Source organism: Ambystoma mexicanum, chromosome 2p (genome assembly GCF_040938575.1).
Source record: "Ambystoma mexicanum isolate Mex_15411 chromosome 2p, UKY_AmexF1_1, whole genome shotgun sequence".
Lineage (NCBI taxonomy): Eukaryota > Metazoa > Chordata > Amphibia > Caudata > Ambystomatidae > Ambystoma > Ambystoma mexicanum.
The window spans coordinates 1,382,866,020-1,382,885,591 of record NC_090923.1 but is presented as its reverse complement, the minus strand read 5'-3'; the positions used below and the strand labels follow the sequence as shown (position 1 = coordinate 1,382,885,591).

The following is a 19,572-nucleotide window of genomic DNA, read 5'->3' as shown; positions in this document are numbered from 1 at the left end:
TGAGGCCGGTCCAGGACATGAGGACTACACGTCCCTTAGGCAGACTAAAACTCTGAGCACCCAGTGACTCGGAAAGCGTGAGAGTGCAAGACCACTTTGTCCTGGAAGGAAAGAAGACCGCAGGCCACCCCATATGAAGGGAAGCTCCAGGAACTTACAGGATTCCCGCGAACAAGCCCAGCTACCTCAAGGGAGCCAGAACTCATGCAAACCACACCACAAGGTACGCAGGTAGCTGCGATGGCTCTGAAGGCTCAAGGAAGTGATTGAATGGATCAGAAGGCTGGGAAAGGAGGGTCTGGGACCCTAACACAGTGGGACGAAAGCAAAGAGGTACATGGACTTGTACTAAGGCTTGGCAGCACACAGAAAGGAATGCCAAAGCCGGAATTGCAAGTCTCAGACTTGCAACGAAATAAAGAGAATTGGAGGTTAGTGGAAAGTCCATACAATACTTGGCAGGTTAGTGAACCAAGACTGTATGACCCACTACAGCCTGGGGAGTGCATCCAGTCTACCTTTCTCCATCACAGTACCTGGTGATAGGCAACCAGGTCTGCACACCAGGGTCAGAGACCCACTACAGCCTGGGAAGTGCATCCAGGCTAAGCTTCTTCATCGCAGGACCTGGTAACAGGGAACCAGGTCTGCAAACCAGGATCAGGAGCCCACTACAGCCTGGGAAGTGTCCAGGCTATTCTTTGTCACGGTACCTAGTGAGAGGGAACCAAGTCTGCACACCTGGGTCAGGGACCCACTACAGTCTGGGGTGTGCATCTAGGTTGTTCTTCTTCAGCGCAGTACCCGGCGAGGGGAAGCCAAAACTGCCAACCAGGGTCTGGGACCCAAATAACTATGTTGTAAGTCTGAGGAAGGCTGGGGAGAGCAAGCCATTTCTCCTGCAGCTAAAGAGTGGCTGAAACCATATTGGGAATATCTTACCAAGACAAGAACTGCCTTTTGTCCATGGGAAGGGAGTCATTCCTCTAGACCTAGAAGACATCTCCTTTGATTTAGTTAGTTTAGTGTGGAAGGGACAGAGGTAGGATTTTGACACTGGACAGTGGGACCTTTGCTTTGGATATTCTGACACTGATTATTTTAGTTGAGGCAGAGAACCCCATCTTAGAGTTAGGGCGAGATAGGGTTTTCTTTTCCTTTTTACCCTTGAATAAATGTTTCTAGCAAACACTATGACCCCTCCATGTGTGAGTCTTACTCCTGCACCCTTATAAAAGTAAACGGGAACCCTATTGACGTGGTACCAGACTTAGTATACTTTGTTTTTTCCATTCATGTGAAATCAGCTTTTGCAGCCTACACCCTTTCGACTAAAGGAAAACATCTTCCAGCTAAGGGCACAAATGAAAAAGATAAATACAAGATATTGTGCTTACAGTTTGTCGTCATTGCTTAAATTCTACAAGGGTAATGTTCTGCCTTCCCAACTATATGAAATAGAATTTGACAACAACTAGAAAAAAAATTATTGTGGCGGGGCAGAAGGACGCAGACTCTGATAAGTCATTTCACTATGAGGTTTATTAAAGAAAATAAATAATGCCTAACCTTCCCTATTCTATAAGGCATCCCTAGCTAGCAAAGCTAAGATGCTACTCAGTCGTCATTAAATGTCTTAACAGAACCTGTCCACCGTCCAAATTAGCCTAAATGACCCTATCACTATAACAACAGCTAAAGTCAGGAACATTACTCCTTTCTTCTGCAGTCTATTCACCTCATGCAAACTTCTATTTCAATAGTTAATTTTCAGATAGTGTGTGGTGATTGTTTTGATCAGTTCATACAATTTGCTCAAGACTTTGCTTGGCTTCCCTTTTCCTTGATGGTTAACCTTTTGGGTTCTATTACTCTCCTCTTGATTGTCTCTATAGAGACTTGTTCTTCTATCTTCCCATGTTAAAGCTTCCTAACCTTTATAAGTCTTTCCGTCTGCTTTATTTCCTTGTACTCTACTGTTACAAGACTAAGTATTCCAGTATTGATTCTTAATCACTTCTGGAGATTTCACTATTTGGATTTCTTGACTGAGATGAGTAAGATTTATCTAATTCTCATTCACTCCTCTGGGTTTGTTTCTCACAGTCTCTTTATTCTGACTGGGACAAGTATGATTAGTCTCATAGCTATTCTCATTCACTCCTCTTGACTCAAGAATCAGAGTCTCTTTATTTTGATTGGGATGAGTATGATTGGTCCCATAACGATTCTCTGTTCGCTTCTCAGGTCTCCCATTCTCCCTGTTACCTGGGTGGGACTCCAAGGGATAATGTCACTGGGGAGTCCAGCTGTTCAGGGTCGGTTCCAGAGGCATTGCTAGGGGGGGGCTAAGGGGCTATAGCCCCTGATCTTTTGGTTGTAGCCCAGATAGAATCTCAGGAGTTACAACCAAAAGGCTAGCTAGCCCCCAGTCCTGACAGTTCCGACATCAGCATAGCCCCAGGTCTTTTCCAGACCTAGCAACACCTCTGGTCGGTTCTCTGCACCATCAACGTTCTCTCTCTTGCTCCTATAATGCTTCCTCTTTCATGCCATTGTTGAGGATGGTCCCATGGTACTTCCCATACCATTAGGTTCCGTGGCTCCATCTGCAGAGTAGTTTCAGCGTTATTTGGGGGTCTCCTGGTCCACCACGAGTCTCTCCTGGTCACGACACCACCTTCAGTGCCTCTCTCTTTCTCTCGCTAGACTCCAGAACACTCCCTGTCTGACTACTTTGCTTGTTTGCCTCCAGGTGAGATGCTGTGTGTCTGATTCATCTTCATGCTTTTTTCTGGACACCGGACGCTGCAAGTCCAACTCTCTATCTTCAGCAGGGAGCAGCCCTGTTATTGTAACTTGTGGGCTATTCTCTTTAGGCATGGGGTACGCTTGGGATTTCCCCAGCGTACATCAAGGTCTTCCTTTTTCCAACTCCCATGGCTTCTCATTTCCTCCATATATCATCCTCCTCGTCCCAGTTGAATGGGCTATTTTGTTTAAAGAAAAAGTTTTGTTTCTGGTTGACAGTAGCAAATACTGGTTTCTCCTTCACACATGTCTCCATAGTAAATATTCCCAGAGTTATTCTTGAGATGGTTTTAAGGGAGTTCTTCATCGGAACGGGAGTGCTGCAGACATCCTTCTGGCTTCCCTGGCGGCTCTCCGGTCGCACGCCTGCTTCCCTTCAGGTCCTGGTCTGGAGAATCCCACTTTTTCGAGCTGTCGAGCACCCAGGATCGCTCTTGCGGCTCCCGGCGTCTCCACAGCACTTCCTGCGCTCGCTCTGCATTTCTCCTTCTGCTTCGTCGGACGACTCAGCTCGCCACAACAGTACGTGCCTCCGGCACTCGAAAGCCTTATCATTGGAGCCGACATATTCTCTTGCACTGCCACACTCAGTAATGCGGTTGCCATCTTTAAATGCCTGCACACAGGCAATTCGGAAAAACAACTAGACTGTATGTTGTACTTCGAGCTCTTGATGCCTTGTAGAAACTCCTTCAATCTCCTCGTCTCAGTATTTGGGTGATTCTGGGAGTTGGAATCCATGGGTGTCATTGGACACATGGGGCCCGATTCATGAAATATTTGCCCGGTTCAAAATGACTTTGCACTACTGAAAAGTGACTTTGCACTGCCGACACAACCCCTGATTCATGGAAAGTGTATTTTTGCCATGCAAAGTCCGGCAAAGTCATGTCCTTTTGTACTACAAAAATAACTATGCACTGATTTCGCCCGGACTTTGCACTGCAAAAATACCCTTTGCACGGTTCCATGAATCAGGGTTTGTGTCGGAAGTGCAAAGACACTTTTCAGCAGTGCAAATTCACTTTGAACCAGGCAAATATTCCATGAATCGGGCCCATAGTGTTTAAACAGTTCTTCTTAGTGATTTTACATAAAGGTACCTCAGAAGCAGAAAGTGTTGTGTTGGGGATTTGTGTGTTTAGGTAATAGGTGGGGATTTGACCATACAAAGAAGAAGAAGGTGTTTCTTTATTTCCTCTAAAAGGGGAAACCAATATCCGACAATATACCATTAAGATTTTGGGCCTTAGAGGGTCTTCCTCATGGCAAAAGATTTTGAGTATTAGAGGGGCTTCCTCCTGGAAAAAGGTCTTGGGTAAGGGGAAATACTGGGTCTCGCCGAATGAAGTCTTGACACCTCTGCGGTAGTTGTCCCATCCCATGTGATCCTCCCTCATATAGCCACACCCAGGGTCAGGATCAGGTATCGGCTGACGTCCCCTGACCACATGGGAGGAGGTCACTTCTGGGGAATCCCTGATGACTCCATTGGGTTTATCACAGGACACACCACCCTGGGCCTATGGGAAAGGTCACCCCCTAGTTGAGAAGGGACGACATCCTCAGATTCGTCACACTTCCTTCCCCTGTCTCAATGTCACACAGAACCAGAGGGAATAACTCCCTTCTCCATTTTTCTTTGCTTCCTAATGCCAGGAGGAACAACTCCCTTTTCCCTGGCTTCCTTCTTAGTGTCTAACAACACCAGGGAGAACTGACTCCCTTTACCCTGTTCCTTTGCTTCTCAATGGCAGGAGAAAATGACTCCCTCTCCCCTGGCTTCCTTCTCAGGTTTTCTTAGGCTGCTGGGTCCCAGACGCCAGGTTGACAGTCCTGGTTCTCTCCTTTACCAGGTACTGAGACGAAGAAGAGGGATGGTGCTTCTCTTGCTTCTTGAAATACCTGGTTCACTATCCTGCAAAGTATTCATGTGGTTTCTTCCCTTTCCCTCCTGTTCGCACGATAGGCCTGCTTCACTATCCTACCAGGCACTATCTATCACTTCAGTCACTGAGTTGTAGCTTATACTGCTTTCTGGGTCCCAGACCCTCCTTTTTCCGCTTTCCCCAGGCCTTTCGACTTGCCACCTTCTTCTTAGCTCTCCTTTGGCCGTTAGGTAACCAGAGTACCTTCTGACTTGGTCTGCATGGGTTCTGACCTCTCCTGAGCGTCTGTGGTTAAGCAGGGACTTCTTCCAACTTTCAGGCACTTCTCGTTGTGTCTGGCTGCTCCGCAACATCCCTGTTTCGCTGGGAGGCGGGGTTCTCGCTCCACGCTCTTTCCATGCCGCAGGGACTCCAGAGTCCACACTCCGCCAGCTTGGCAAGTGGCCTTGCCACTCTGGATCAGCTTCTGAGCGTCCTGGTACCGGCTCAGCGTCCCAGTATGATGTTCTTCCCGTCTTGCTCGGCTTCTGGCTGTTCCACCTAGGAGGGCTTGGCCACTTACTTGGTCCGTCTTCCCTTTTCATATGAGAGATACTAATACATTGTCCACATTGACTAGTACAGTCCTGTTGACTCTGCGGGGTGCTCTTCAGCACTCCACGCTTCTTCAGCTCAGTAAAATTATTGTTGTTCTCTACTGGGTTATTGGCATTCTTCTTCGTCACAGTTTTGTTAGAGGATTCACATGGGTAGTACTTACCCTTCTTTGTCTCTGTATAAGGCAGCAAGGTGGAATGGTCCACCGTACACATGCAGATGGAGGTATGTGGGACTAGGTAACCTTGCATAGTAAGAGGGCGAGGGAGGTTGTAAAGGGGTGGGTGGATACCATGTTCATCTCATAAGGGGTTTCCCTCCCCATGTGATCCTTCCACGATGTACCATTGGACTGTGGCCGCACTGCCCTGGCTCCATGGGAAGGTCCCCCTTATGGGAGAAGGGATGGCATCTAAAGATTTGTCACAGTACCAATAATGATTCTCACTTCCACCCACCTCTTTGGCTTTACTGGGACGAGTATAAAGGTGTCCGTAATGATTCTCTCGGCTCTTTACTGTTCTCTCATTAGTATGAATGTCCTTATATGGCTTCCCACTCTCCTTAGAGAATATTAAGTTGAGGTCCCAACTGGGACGAATATGATTATTATACTTGTTATATTCCAAATCCCTCCTGAGTCTCCCGCTTTCACTGTTACCTCTCTCAGTTGGGGTTAGTGTCACTGGGCCTGCGATCAGGATGGGATTCTTGGTTCGATTCATCAGGTTGGCTTCTGCCTTCTCTGCTTCTCTCACTCTTACTCTCTGCTCGCTTTGTGCCGTGAACGGGTCTATGGTCTCAGCATCGTTATTGGACTTGGCAGTGCAGCGACTCTCGGTTGCGCCATCACCTAGGACTCAATAATCTACCTGAGGTGTCCTACCCTCAACTCTTCTCATGTCAGGCTTCTCGCGTGTCGCCTTCACTCATGAGCTTGCTTCCACATTTGGAAGCTTCATGTCCAGGTCTGGTTCAGGTCTCCTTGGACAGCTGATTCAAATCTCCCAGGCTTCTCTCTCTCTAACAGGATTTCTCCTCCTTCATTTTTGACGCCTGGCCGGGCCTTCGCACAGCAGAGCATCAAAGTTCTTTTTCTCTGCTGTCGGAGTACTCTGCATTAGTCGGACACTCTTCTTCTCAGTATCATATTCATTTTCCTTCTCACATGGATTTAAGATGTCTACACCACAGTAGCAAACATCAATTTGTTCTTCATGTCTCCTTTGGTTGGAAATTATTGGAGGAGGGTTGTGGGTGAGTAACGTAGGGATTTCCTCTTTGAAACGGGAGTGCTTGTCCTCAAGGGGGGAGTCTCTCCCGGTGAAGTCCTGCTTGCCTCTACCCCTACGGAAGGTTTCGCATAGCAGGCTCACCTCCCTAGCCTCACAGGGAAAGGTTCCCCCGTGCGGAGAAGTGACTGAATCCTGTGATTCATCACAGAAGATTGAATCGGAAATTAGAAAGGTGACTGATATTAGCAAGAGTTTACAGGTAATTGAGGCAGTGTATGAGGAAAAGAATGCTTTTGAGAGTGTTAATCTCCCAGTCACTCTGTGTACACTAGGAGATGCTCTTTGTGCAGTTTACCAAAACATATCTGAACTTTACATTGCCACCACTGTGTCTAATAGTGTCCCGTTGTCATAAACGTTGCTGTAGAAATGGATCTGTAGTGATTGTCACAGTGCCCTCCAAGCTGACCTCCCCTTCGCTCGGACCCTGATGCCTACTCGCCATTTACTATCCTGAAAGTGCACTAAATAACTGAAGCATGTGCTTAAGCAGTGACTAAAGACTAAAGGAACCTATAGCAATTTCTGTCCTTATTGCAATGTTAAAAACATTAATTTAAACACTATAGATTTTAGAAGATTTCTTGTGCAAAAGACCAACAGTAGAAACATAGGAGAGGGTGAGAAAAGAATTCCCTGTGCAAAGGAAAAACAGGTTAATTATGTGGAACGGATAGGGTGAGAAAGTGTAGTTATAGTTGGGCAAAAAACACAAAAGGGGGGGCCTGTCAGAAATGACACCCTCCTTGTTAGTTTTAGTGATAAACAGTGTTATTCTCTGGCGAGGAGGGAAAGATGAACAAAATGGGAAGGACTTCTATTACGTTTATGGTACCCTCTATTTTATTATGCCTTCATCATGTTCACTCATTATGAACCTGAGTGTGGTAGACTTTGGTTAGGGTTATCCCTTAGACTGATTGGCACTTGTTAGTGCTTGTTTGAAGTCAGTGGCAGTGAATGCACCATAGGAAGTGCTAGGCTCTGCATTTTTTAGATGCATAGGGCTGAGGGTGATGGCAACTCAATTACTATCTCTGGACTGCATCGGTTATATCCAGTCCTAACTATGGGACCTTCTTCTGAAGAGGATATGCTTCAAGCGACAGTGGATCTGACTACACCACTTGCCAGAGGAGAACGTGAATGGAAGTCGATCACCAGTTCGAGGTGAAACAATGGATAAAGCCACGTGATGATTGGCAGGTGCTGGAAATAGACGATGGACTTCATGAGCGCAACAAAGGAGTTTGTTGTTTCTGGGAAGCGGGAATAGTCACGAAAAGGGTTGTAGAACAACTAGGGTCGAGCCTCTGGGGTGGTGCAAGGGGAGGTGAATTGTGGTGGCCAAACGGGTTTGCTGGGTGTGAGGGTCACAATGGTATGCTGTCTATTATCTTGCAAGGAATAAGGCCTTGCTTGTTCAACCTTCCATATCAAATTTGCTGTAATTTACTTTTACGTTCATATACTTTTCCCTGGCTCCCCTGATTTGCCTCTTAAATGGGTAACTATCAGCTTCTCTGCATTGGTTAATTGCAGGATTGCTTTCACCTGGTGGGTCTGTGGCTTTATAGCTGCTGCACAACGTCGATGCCATCTTAGATTGTTCGCTGTAGCTCCATGGTGTCCTGCATCCTCCCAGGCTTATGGAGTGTACTGCTACAGCATCAGTGTTTGACTGCGCAGCTGGCATCCGCGCTGCATCCTTCTTCTCTTGTGTGGGTACGTCTGGGACATGTTCCTATTACTTCTTGTAAATTATGTGGTTTCACGAATGGACATGGAACACTTTGTTTTAATCTTATGTTTCATTCCACAAAGGGACAAATGTTCTACAAATTAGTAATTTGACACTAACATAAATGGCTCCCGATTGCACTCTACAGTGCAAAGTGAGTAAACGCTGCCTGGCCTGCTGGCATGCCAGGCAGTGCGTACTTTTCTTTGTGAGCGCCGCTTGCCATGCTCGCATGTCAGGCGGCGCTCACAAATTAAATGTAAACCTCCCTGACATGGTTCCATTTCAACTGGGAACACTGCTTACCATGCGCGCATGGTAAGCAGTGTTCCCAATTAAAATTAAACCCTCTCCAACATGCTTGTAATTGTAAACACTGCCAGGCATGTTTGCATGGCAGGGAGTGGGTACAATGGATGCCCCGCCCTCTTTATGCTGGTGCATAAAATAGGCAGACTTCATAGGGATCTCCAGTATTTGCGCCGGCATGAAAATCCATGCCAGCGCAGATGCTACAGCATTTGTATGGCGGACAGGAAAGGAGCAGCGGATACGCAAGTTGCATTCCATCCGTCTGCTCCGCCATACAAATGATTAAAAATGAGCCGTGGCATTATTGCAAGGCGTTAAAGTCCTCATCGGCACACCTTCACCATCCTTTCCCCTCACTCTCTGACCAGCCTCCATTGGCCCTCCTACTACCCCCACCTGCGAGGCTAAGAACCTCTGGGTCATCTTTGACTCCACACTTTCGTCCTCCGCCCCCATCTCCGATGTCTCTAAAAAGTCAAACGTCCTACTGCACCTCCTCAGAGGTACTCTGCCTTTCCTCTCCTTCCCCCAGAAGCTCATGGTCTCCAAAGCTCTGGTTCTCTCTAGGTTGAACTATTGCAACAGCCTCTTTCTAAACCTACCAGCCTCTACTCTCCGCCCTCTGCAACTAATCCAGACCAGGACTGAGAGACTTGTCCTTGGCCTCAAGCCCTGGGATCGTATCTCTCCAGCTCTGAAATATCTCCATTGGCTCCCAGTGGATGCAAGGATTAAATTCAAAACCCTCTGCATTGTCCACAAAGCTTCCTGGGGCCTGGGTCCAAAATACCTTCAGCTATCCCTCTGCAAATACCTCCCCTCTCGAGTTCTTCGTTCCTCTACCTCTAACTCCCTCAGGGTCAGTCGTTTTTCAAAGAAACAAGCTGGGGGTAGATCTCTGTCTTTGGCATGGGCCTCTCTCTGGAACAGCCTCCCTGCCACTCTAAAACTTGAGGAGAACCATCTCCGGTTCCGGAAGCACCTCAAGACCTTCCTCTTTGCTTCTGCCTACGCTCCCCCTCTCCGCTGCTGATCTGTTCTGTCTTGGCACCGTGCACATGGCCACCCTCTGTCCTCTGGGCCCAGGTACCTGCTCACCCTGACACCCTCCCGCACTGCCTCTGGGCCACCCCTTGCACTGGGGTCTGTATCTGTACCCATACAGTCCCCCCCTTTTTCTTCCTGCACTTATCAGACCTACTCTGTCTGCTGCCTTAAAGCTAGCACTTGCTAATTGCTGGCCGCACTACCACTGTTTGTTGCCTTTATTATTTATGTATTATTATTTATCTGTTTCTCCGCTGCTCTGCACTCTCCACTTCTCCCCCCTTCCATGCACTTTTCCCCTCCCCCTCTCCCATGCACTTGCGCATTCTCAATGTCACTGGGACTAGTAAGATCAATGTTTTGTTCTCCCCTGTTCCCCTCCCTTGCCTTGGCGCTCTGAAACACTTGTGTACGAGCGCGATAGAAATAAAATATCAATATCAATATCAAAGCTTTTATGCCTTGCAATCACGTTACGGCTCAATGGAAAATGAACCTCAATTTTTTCCTGGGCTGAAGAGGTCTTAAAGCAATGCTCCCAGTTGGGAGGTAAAACCAGGGCTGTCCCTGTTGGGTTTTAGCGGGCATGGCAAGCCTTTGGGATCATGCTCCATCCACCCGTTGGGAGGCACACTGGTTGAAACTGGAGCAGCCCAATCTCATAGGGCTCGCCCCCCTCAAACAAAAGGATGGGGAGTTCTGCCACTTAACACACTGTTTCTAAAAAATGCAGCGTAGGTTAGGCATGGCCTGAAAATGATTTCCATTAATGTAGCACATACACATAAATCATACATAAATCAAACGACATGTCTCAGTAAAGTAAATGTCTTATGTAAGAATCATAGGGTTCAGTGTATTTAAACACAGACATAGAAATACGTGCCTCAAACACCACACATAATTTTCCTGGGCCATCATTATGGTAACCTTCTGTTTTGTAACTTACCATGCATATGATTTTGTTTACTGGAATCAGACCTGGCCTGATAGGGTCACCTTCCTTCAGGACGTTCTGTACATCCTCAGGGATAAGGAAGGACTCAGTGTACCAGACATCAAACTCTGAAAAAAAGAAGGAACTTCAGAACATCCAGACTGATCAGACATCAAAATCAGGAGTCAAGATAAAATTTCAAAAATGTAATATTTTAATCAATAATTTTGAACAATGAGAAGAAATAGTTTTTTAAATAGAGCCAAAAAGTGATCATACCATTTCTGAAAGGCAGCGCAAACCATAAAAATGTGATGCAAGATTATTGTTATACTTCTCTATTTTGGGAAGTTAGGAGTAAAATGACAAAATTTGTAACAATCTAGTGCACAGTCCCCACTGGTGTATTATTAGGTACGTGAACATATGTTTTACTATTAAAAAATAGTCTTTTTTCTTGTAATACAAAGAATCTTTGTAGCTAGTTATTCCCGTAAATGATGAAAATAATCATTTTTATCACGTAAACTGTCATCACACCAGTAAGCATAGTCCCACCAGACCAGAGGTTGCTGCTAATGCCACTGGTGTGAACAAACCATCCGAGTAGAGCAGGTGGCCTAGAAGGCCAAACTCATGCATACCTACCACTACCAAAGTTTCTTCGTTAGGAGCACCGGCTTGATTTTAGAGAGTAAAATAGCCAGGGGGTCTGCTTACGGAGCACTGTTGACCAGGGTATTTTTAAGTGAGTAGAAATATATTTTACTTTGAAACCATGGGTATTTTTTTTATAATCCCCGTTTTTGGATTAGGATTAGGGTGATATTACAGCTCCCTTGTATATCTATTATTTAATAAGTGCATTTGGTTTGTTGATCAACCTTTTACACTCCTAATGAGAAAAACAATACATTATTCAAATCAACATAATACGAATAATGAAAGTAATATAAAATGACAAGAGATAAAAACAAATGAATTCACATTAAAATAAATTAGACAGGGGAGGGGGGAATGGTTGGGGAAATGTTTTACATGTTGTAAACTCAATAAAAAGAACTTTAAAAAAAAAGAAAGAAATTAGACCTGGGAATAATACAAATTTGTCATGATACCATATAGAAGTGATATGAATATGCGTACATTCCTAAAATATATAACTCCACAAATATAATTTAATAAGTATTCATATTTTCAGTATGGGCCATTATAATAGGCAGTCACTGCTACCATTAAAAGCAAGTTAAATCCACTTGCCATAATTCTGCAGTGATAACTATAAATTATGAGTAAATGGTGGACCAAAATTGGTCCAAAGTAATTACAAAATTTGCTATAGCTTTTCTCGTAGTTCCTCAAAAGGCTAGGACAACCAGTAAAAATATGTTGTGCAGTTTCAAGTTCACCCCTGCACAGCCCATATAAACTTTCCTCACACGGAATGCCCTGCCATGCGTGCAAATACTCTAAAGTGGGAAGAATGTTCATACGCAAATGCAATATGTATCAGCAAAGTGTAGGTTCATATAATTCGAGCAGATGTGTGTTTTTGCATGGCTGTCTATGTGAAAACTAGGCCTTTCCCCCTCTTTTCAGAAACGTCGAATCTGGGTGTGTTTTTGCATGGCTGTCTATGTGAAACTAGGCCTTTTCCCCTCTTTTCAGGAACGCCGAATCTGGGTGTGTTTTTGCATGGTTGTCTATGTGAAAGCAGGCCTCTTCCCTTCTTTTCAGGAAAGTCGAATCTGGGTGTGTTTTTGCATAGCTGTCTATGTGAAACTAGGCCTTTTCCCCTCTTTTCAGGAAAGTCGAAACTGGGTGTGTTTTTGCATTTCTGTCTTTGTGGATACTATGCCTTTTCCCTCTTTTGGGAAAGTCGATTCTTGAGTGTTGCACAGCGCTGTCCTCCTCCCCGCTGGCATCCCCCTCTATGGCGCCTGCAGCTCCCTGTAGTGCGTTGCCCTACTGCCCCCGTCTTCCTCCTTCTGTGTAACCCCTCCCACTCCCCCGGTATGTCCTGTGGTGCTCGGCTGTTGGCTGTGCCTCCTCCACCCTCACTCTCCCTTCCCTCCTCTTTGCACCCTCTGTGATGCTCTCAATCTTTCCCATATTCTCTAACTGCTACTCTATCTCCTATCCGACCCCTCTCACTAAGTCGGGCCGGAAGAAGTTCAAGAGGGACATCCTGGTCTCCAACCCAGGCCCCCATTTCACTGATACCTACATCAGTGCTTCCTCCAGACAGCCTCTCACCAACATCCTCTTTGTCGTTCCCTCACCAGACCTATGGATCCCTCATATAGTCGCTGTTCTCTCTCCTTTCTCCTCCTCTCTCATTAATGGTGGCACTCGGTGGGAGGCCCTCTTGGCCTCCTTCCACCCCTCCAAGACCGTCATTAACATCTATCTGAATGGCACTGTCTTGGTCAAGGGGCCAGCCCAATATCCTCCTTTTCAACAGGCGTCTCCCGCATCCTATCAACTTCCTTTCTTCTCCTGCTACTCCTAGCAGCACCTCCTGGCTTCTCTGCCAACTCCTTTTTCTGCCGCCTCTCTGGCACACTCCTTCTCTCTGGCTACTATGCCAACTCCTTCTACCACTGCTTCCCACTCACTGCCCCCTCTACCACTTCTGCTGGGCATACCACAAGCCTGTACCCCGCCACCTCTCTTTCAAATGTGGCAACCTGCTCCATATCGCTACTCTCAACTCTTGCTCTGCTATCAAACACTCCTCTGACATCTGCCACCTCCTCGAAGAACTTGACCTGGATATCCTCATCTTACCGCTACATGGTTCACGGCCAGCTCTGTCACAGGTTTAGACACTCTACTCCCTGATGGCTACAAGATCCTTTCCAAACCCAGAACCAACCATCCCGGAGGTGGAGTAGCTCTGTTCTTCCCGGAGTGGGTCCCTGCTTCTGTCATTCCTACGCAGGCCTACTCCTCCTTTGAATGCCTGGTCTGCAGGCTCTCTATCTCTACTGGCCTCTCTCTGACTGTGGCCACCATCTACAGGCCAAGTCACCCTCTTCCTCTCAGAAAGGGCTGACCTCTCCTCTTCTCTGCTTGCCTCTACCTCCCACCTTCTCCTCTGAGACCTCAACATCCACCTTGATGCTTCTAATCCCTCCTCTGGACTCTTCCGCAACATCTGCGACACTCTTTCCATTCTACCTTCTGGTCCGACACACTCTGCCGGGCACACCTTGGATGTTCTCATCTCCTCAGAAATCCCCCTCTCTAATGCTCTCACCATTCCTCTCTCTTGGACTGACCACTTTCTGCTCTCCTCTCACCTGAAACTTTCTGTCCCCCAGATTAAGCCCACCCCAGCACGTCCACCTACCTTCACGGTTATTCGGCCCATGAAGCGTGTTTCAGTGGATGCTTTTGCCGATACTTATTCTGCGCCTCCTACACAGTGGAGGGCATTGGGTGCATCCTCTGACAAACTGGCCTGCCGCCTGCTCCAAAGGAAATACAGACTCTCTGTCCTGTCCAAGAAGAGAGTGAACATCCAAGCCTGCGTCTCTGCGGCCTCTAACAACAAAGCCAAACTCTTTAAAATCTGCAAGGAGCTGGCCAATCCTTCTACATTCTCCATCTCTCCTGTTCCCTCCAAGACCGTCTGTACAGCACTGGCTTCTCACTTCATCACTAAAACCTAAGACATCCTGTCCTCTCTCTCCTCTGCCTCTCCCTCTATCTCTTCTGGTCCCCCTCTGGCCGCCTTTCCCTCTCCTCCTCCTCCTTTCTCCTCTTTCTCTCTGACTACACCTGATGATGTTTCTAGACAAGTTCAATCTATGAAAGTGTCATCAATACAGGTGCTCCCCTGCTCCTCAAGAACCAACAAGGACCACATTGACACCCTCGCTCCAGCCTTGGCCAATTTATGCAATCACTCTTTTGCCACTGGAACTTCCCTATCTTCCCTCAAGCACTCCCTTGTGCTCCCCCTCCTTAAAAAGCCTTCTGCCGATCTTACCTGTCTGGCAAACTATCACCAGATCTCTATCACTCCTTTTCTGGGTAAACTTCTGGAAAAGCTTGCCATCTCCCAGCTTACTATCCACACTGAATCGGTTGGTTGTCCCCATGACCACCAGTCTGGCATCAGAACAGCCAGACGCACAGAAACATCTCTCCTGAACACCTGTGAAGATCTGCTCACTAATCTTGATTCAAGCCTTCCTTTTGTCCTCATCCTTCTTGACCTTCCCTCTGCTTTTGACACGGTCAATCATGCCGCCCTGATCAATCGACTTAGTGAGAACATGGGCATCACGGATCAGGCCCTGGAGTGGTTGACCTCTTTCCTCCTGGACCGACCCTCCCACGTCCAACTTGGGTCCTTTCTCTCCACCACTACTCTCTCCTCATCTGGTGTTCCTCAGGGCTCCAACCTCTCACCCTGGCTCTTAAATGTCTACTTGTCCCCTCTGGCCCACCAGATCTCAACCTTCTCCTCTAACTTTCAGTGTTATGCGGATGACACTCGGCTCTCTTTCAGGCTCCCCTCAGCCTCCTCTCCTCTATCAGTAATTCCTGACTGTCTATCCGCTATTAAAGATTGGTGCGCCTCCAACGATCTCTGCCTTAATACCAGTGAGACTGAGATCCCTCTCATTAGGACCCCTGCCCTCGCTTTACTTCTTTCCCTCAGGCTGCCTTCCTTGGGCCCTCTTCCTTCGTCTTCCTCCGAGGCAAAAAACCTTGGTGTCATCTTCGACTCCCCTTTCTCCTTCTCTCCTCACATCACAGATCTTCAGAAGCTCACTGTCTCCAGAGCCCTGGTTCTCTCTAGGCTGGACAACATCCTCTTTCTCAATCTACCTTCCTCTACTCTCAATCCCTCTGCAACTAATCCAGAACAGGACTGCAAGACTTTGGCCTCAAGCCCAGGAACCGCATCTCTCCAGCCCTGAAAATCCTTCCATTGGCTCCCGGTGGCTGCAAGAATCAAGTTCAAGACCCTCTGCATAGTCCACAAGGCTTTCTGGTGCCAGAACCCGCACTTCATCCAACTCTTTTTTCCAAAACACCTTCCTACTCGAGCCCTTCGCTCAGCCACCTCCAACTGTCTGAGGGTCAGACGCTTCTCCAGGCAGAGAGTGGGGGGTAGATCTCTCTCCTCTGCTGGTGTCTCCCTCAGGAATGGCTTCCCTGACCTTATCAAACTTGAGCCAGTCCGCCTTAAGTTCCGGAAGCAGCTGAAGACCTTCCTTTTTGCCTCTGCATTTCTCTCTCTCTCCCATGCTGACTTCCCTGTCTACTGAGCTGACTGGTTGCCTGGCTACCCTCAAGAGTCTTACTGGGTACCAGGCTCCTCCTTGGCCAGTCTACCTTGCACTGCCTCGGGGCTTACTGCGCACTTAGAGACTGTAAGTGTTACCCTACAGTAACCTGCCTCCTTGCACCTACCCATAGCCACGCTTCCCTGGCAGCTTGTCCTTAGAGCAATACTGCCCTGATTGCACTTCCCCCTCTCCTCTCCCTAGCACTTCACCCTTTTCCCTCACCCGGCACTTGTGTTGTTGCACTTGCACGATCTGAATGACACAAGGCCTAGTAAGATCGTTTGTTTGTCCTCCCTGACTTCCTTCCCTTGTCTAGAAACACTTGCGTACAGGCACGTTATAAATGACTTATATCATATCATATCATAGCTACAAGGGTAGCCGGGGTTAAAAGTTTGTCTACAAAACAACACATACCTCTTTTTCAGAGAAAGTTTTGACATATTTTGAGAACCATCCCAGTCTGCAGTTTTGAATGTGAGCTTTGTATAAAAATCCTGACTACTTTCCTCAGTGGTAAGATCAATTCCAATGGCCTCGTGATGCAATAAGACAGTACTCTCTAATTCACTTTATGCCTGATTGTTAAGGTTATTAATAAAGTTAGTAGCAATGAGTCCAAACAAAGTTTCCTTACACCCCTTAGCATACATTTTTTTTAAAAAAATGTACAGTGCCGAATCTTCCAATGCGCCAACAAAGAGGTCAACCTAAGTTCGCTTCTCAAGGCTTCAACAGGCACAGCACTCTGAAGGTCCAGCAGTGAACAGAGCAGTTTCCCTCAATTGCTTCTAGCCAGAGCACAAACCGTTCCGGTAAAACCTCAAGACCATATAGTATCCCAGGTAGCACAATAATATTGTATTTTTCAAGGAGGCCTTCAATGGAATGCAGCCTTTCCTAGCCAGAAAGTTCTTAATTAACAGCCACTTCTTATACGTTTTCTGCAGTAAGACACTCCCATAGAATGTTAATGCTGTCCAATTCTAAATTGGCATGCCCAAATATACATAGGTATCAACCACCTCCAGTCTTTCTCCAAGTTTCCAAGTGAAATTCCTTTTGCTGCATGCTCTTTTGCCAATAGTCATGATCTTCGTCTTTAAGTTTAGTTCCAGACTATTCTCTATCGCAAATGCATGAACAGCGCCAAGGATCTCTGAAGCCCAATGGGGTACGGTCTAACAAGTTCGTATCATCTGCGTACGATATCCATTTAATAAACTCAGCTCCAATTTTAGGGGGGGAAGTTATGGCAAGAACTTAAAGGGTCCTCCATGTCCACAACATACAAGTTGAAGAGCACATGCGCCAAAAGGCACCCCTGCTTCAAACCATGATTCGATTTGAAGGATCTGGAAGGGAAGCCATTCCGTTTCAACCAAAACACAGCTGAGGTGTGAGTATAAATCTGCTTGATAAAATAAAAAATGGTGGTAACTTCTCGCAAAGTCTGTTGTGTGACACAAAGTCGAAAGTGGCAGCATAGTAAATGTAGCACAAGTATAATTTAGTGTCTGCAGAACGATAGGCATCTGCTATAAAATAATGCAACGTCCAAATATTATTAATGGTGCTATATCCACTCCTGAAACCAGTTTGTTGTATTTTTATAAATGTGAACAATCAGCAAATCTGGTTGGGGGAATTTGGAGGGGAATTTGGGAACATTCTGGTGCTTGGTTATTCTATGTTCTTTTATTTGCAATATCACAATTCCCTCATCTATATTTTGATAAAATTAGGGGACACTTTACAGAACGGGTTGGACTCTTATTTGATGATGAAGGAATTTAGGAAGATGTGTGCAGTTTGTAATGCATGTAATGGCACAGAAGGGCAAAATCTTCCATCCAAAATGTTTTCGCTTTAGTTTGTGAGAGAGGGTATGGCTGATGTAGGACCCCTCTTCATTGCCAAAACTGAAGAGTGATGGCTGGAAGGTTTTACATTAATCATATCCACTGCCCTTGCTCTGGCAACCCTCCAGACCATTGTTTGACACGATGGCAGGCGATTACAGATAGGGAAAGACCATGCTGAGTGTATTGAAGAAAGCTTGGTGCAATGCCAGTGGTTATGATCAATTCAAAATCTTTTTGGTTTTGGTTGTAAGCTGTGTTGTGCTTTCAAGCCCCTCCTAGGGCTGGTGCAGAGCCACGTGTTGGTGACATGTGGCACACCGTGTGTTTGTCCAAATAATAGGGATGCAAGAGTTCCCATGTGCCAATTATCACACACACTCACTGGCTCCTGTCATCCGTTTCATGAATGCATGTAGGGGGGTGATAACAACTGGTGATGAAGGATAGTGATGGCCCGCGTGTTGCCCTCTCATCTGGGAGAGAGGAGAGGTGCAAACTGCTGCCGCCTGAGGGGGTGAGAGTAAAATCCTGCCTGAGGGAGAAGGAGCTGCTCACACCACCGCAGTCACAGTCATTGAAGGGGAGAAGGTGTGGCTCACACTGCCAGTCATTGAAGTGTCTCCCGCCTGAGAAGGAGAGATGCCGCCCCCATGCTGATAAAGCGGCACGCTGCCGCATTAAATAAATACAGTTCCCACATTGGGGGAGAGAAGGATCAGAGCGGCCTCTGCCGCCACACAAATAAAAGCAGGAAAGCGGCATGATGCAGCATGAAATAAATAAAACTCCCGCATGGGGAGATACGCCTGGAAGTGTTTTAGTGCAGGGGGAGCAATGCAGGGTGTGACAGGTGACATTAATGACAGTCCAATAATGAAGAGGCCAGACCAGAAGGTAAGGTGAAAAACTTTGGCCACAAGCTTTAGTGTATCATGCGCTATGGTGCAAAGAAAACCAACCAACCAAAAAACATAATGTAAACATAGCACAAATATTTTGGGAAACAGGGGGGATCAGGGGAGCGGGGACCCTAATACCACTCCCTGCCGCCCATCATTCAAAAGCTTGTGACATTCTGAGGACCCAGCGTGTGAGCTGTGTCCGGTTTATCTTCCTTGCTTTTTATTGACTTTCATAACTGCAGTCTTTATTTAAAAATGTACTCCATTACTTCGCCAACGGCATTCATTTCCTTCCAAAGTTTCTTTCAACTTACAGTCCTGGTGTAATCTTGATATTAAATCCCATATTTGGGATTGCCCCTTGATGGGCTTTATCATTTTCTCGTGCATCCTAGAGCAGCATTTTGCTTTTCTCCTGATTTTATGCATCTTTTCCTCATTTTGAGGCATATATCAGCCTTCCTTTTCATATATGATCCCTTTTATGATTGGCCCTTTGAGAGGCGTTATCCCCATGATCCTTGATCTGTTTCTTTCAATTTTTGTGATGGTTTATTTTTTTATTTGCCTCTTGCGAGGCATTTTAGTAGTTAATTGATACATAACAACTGGCTTCCCCGTTCTGGCCAGTTCCCCTTGTCTTAATATTTTTTGGCTTTGTGAGGCGTCTGCCTTTTTGTTTATTTTATGCCTTTTCAGACTTAGTGTTGGATTCATGGGCCCAGGCTTTCATCAAACTTGACTCAAGTTTGGAAACCTGCCCCTGTGGTTTGGTTACTTAATTATTTCCAATGAGGCATATGATCGTTTTTTTCTTTGAGCACAGCTGTGAACATACATCTTTTTAATTGGTGCCTTCACTATTCC

At 46.4% G+C, this 19,572-nt stretch overlaps 1 protein-coding gene across 1 annotated transcript in view; it reads right to left on the bottom strand.

Moving 5' to 3' along the window:
• Positions 1-19,572, bottom strand: part of KIF9 (kinesin family member 9) — a 1,188,236-nt gene that overhangs the window by 59,866 nt on the left and 1,108,798 nt on the right. Inside the window, exon 19 of the mRNA XM_069645790.1 lies at positions 10,642-10,757. Within this exon, the coding sequence (XP_069501891.1) occupies positions 10,642-10,757 (116 nt within the window). The remainder of the gene's footprint in view (positions 1-10,641; positions 10,758-19,572) is intronic.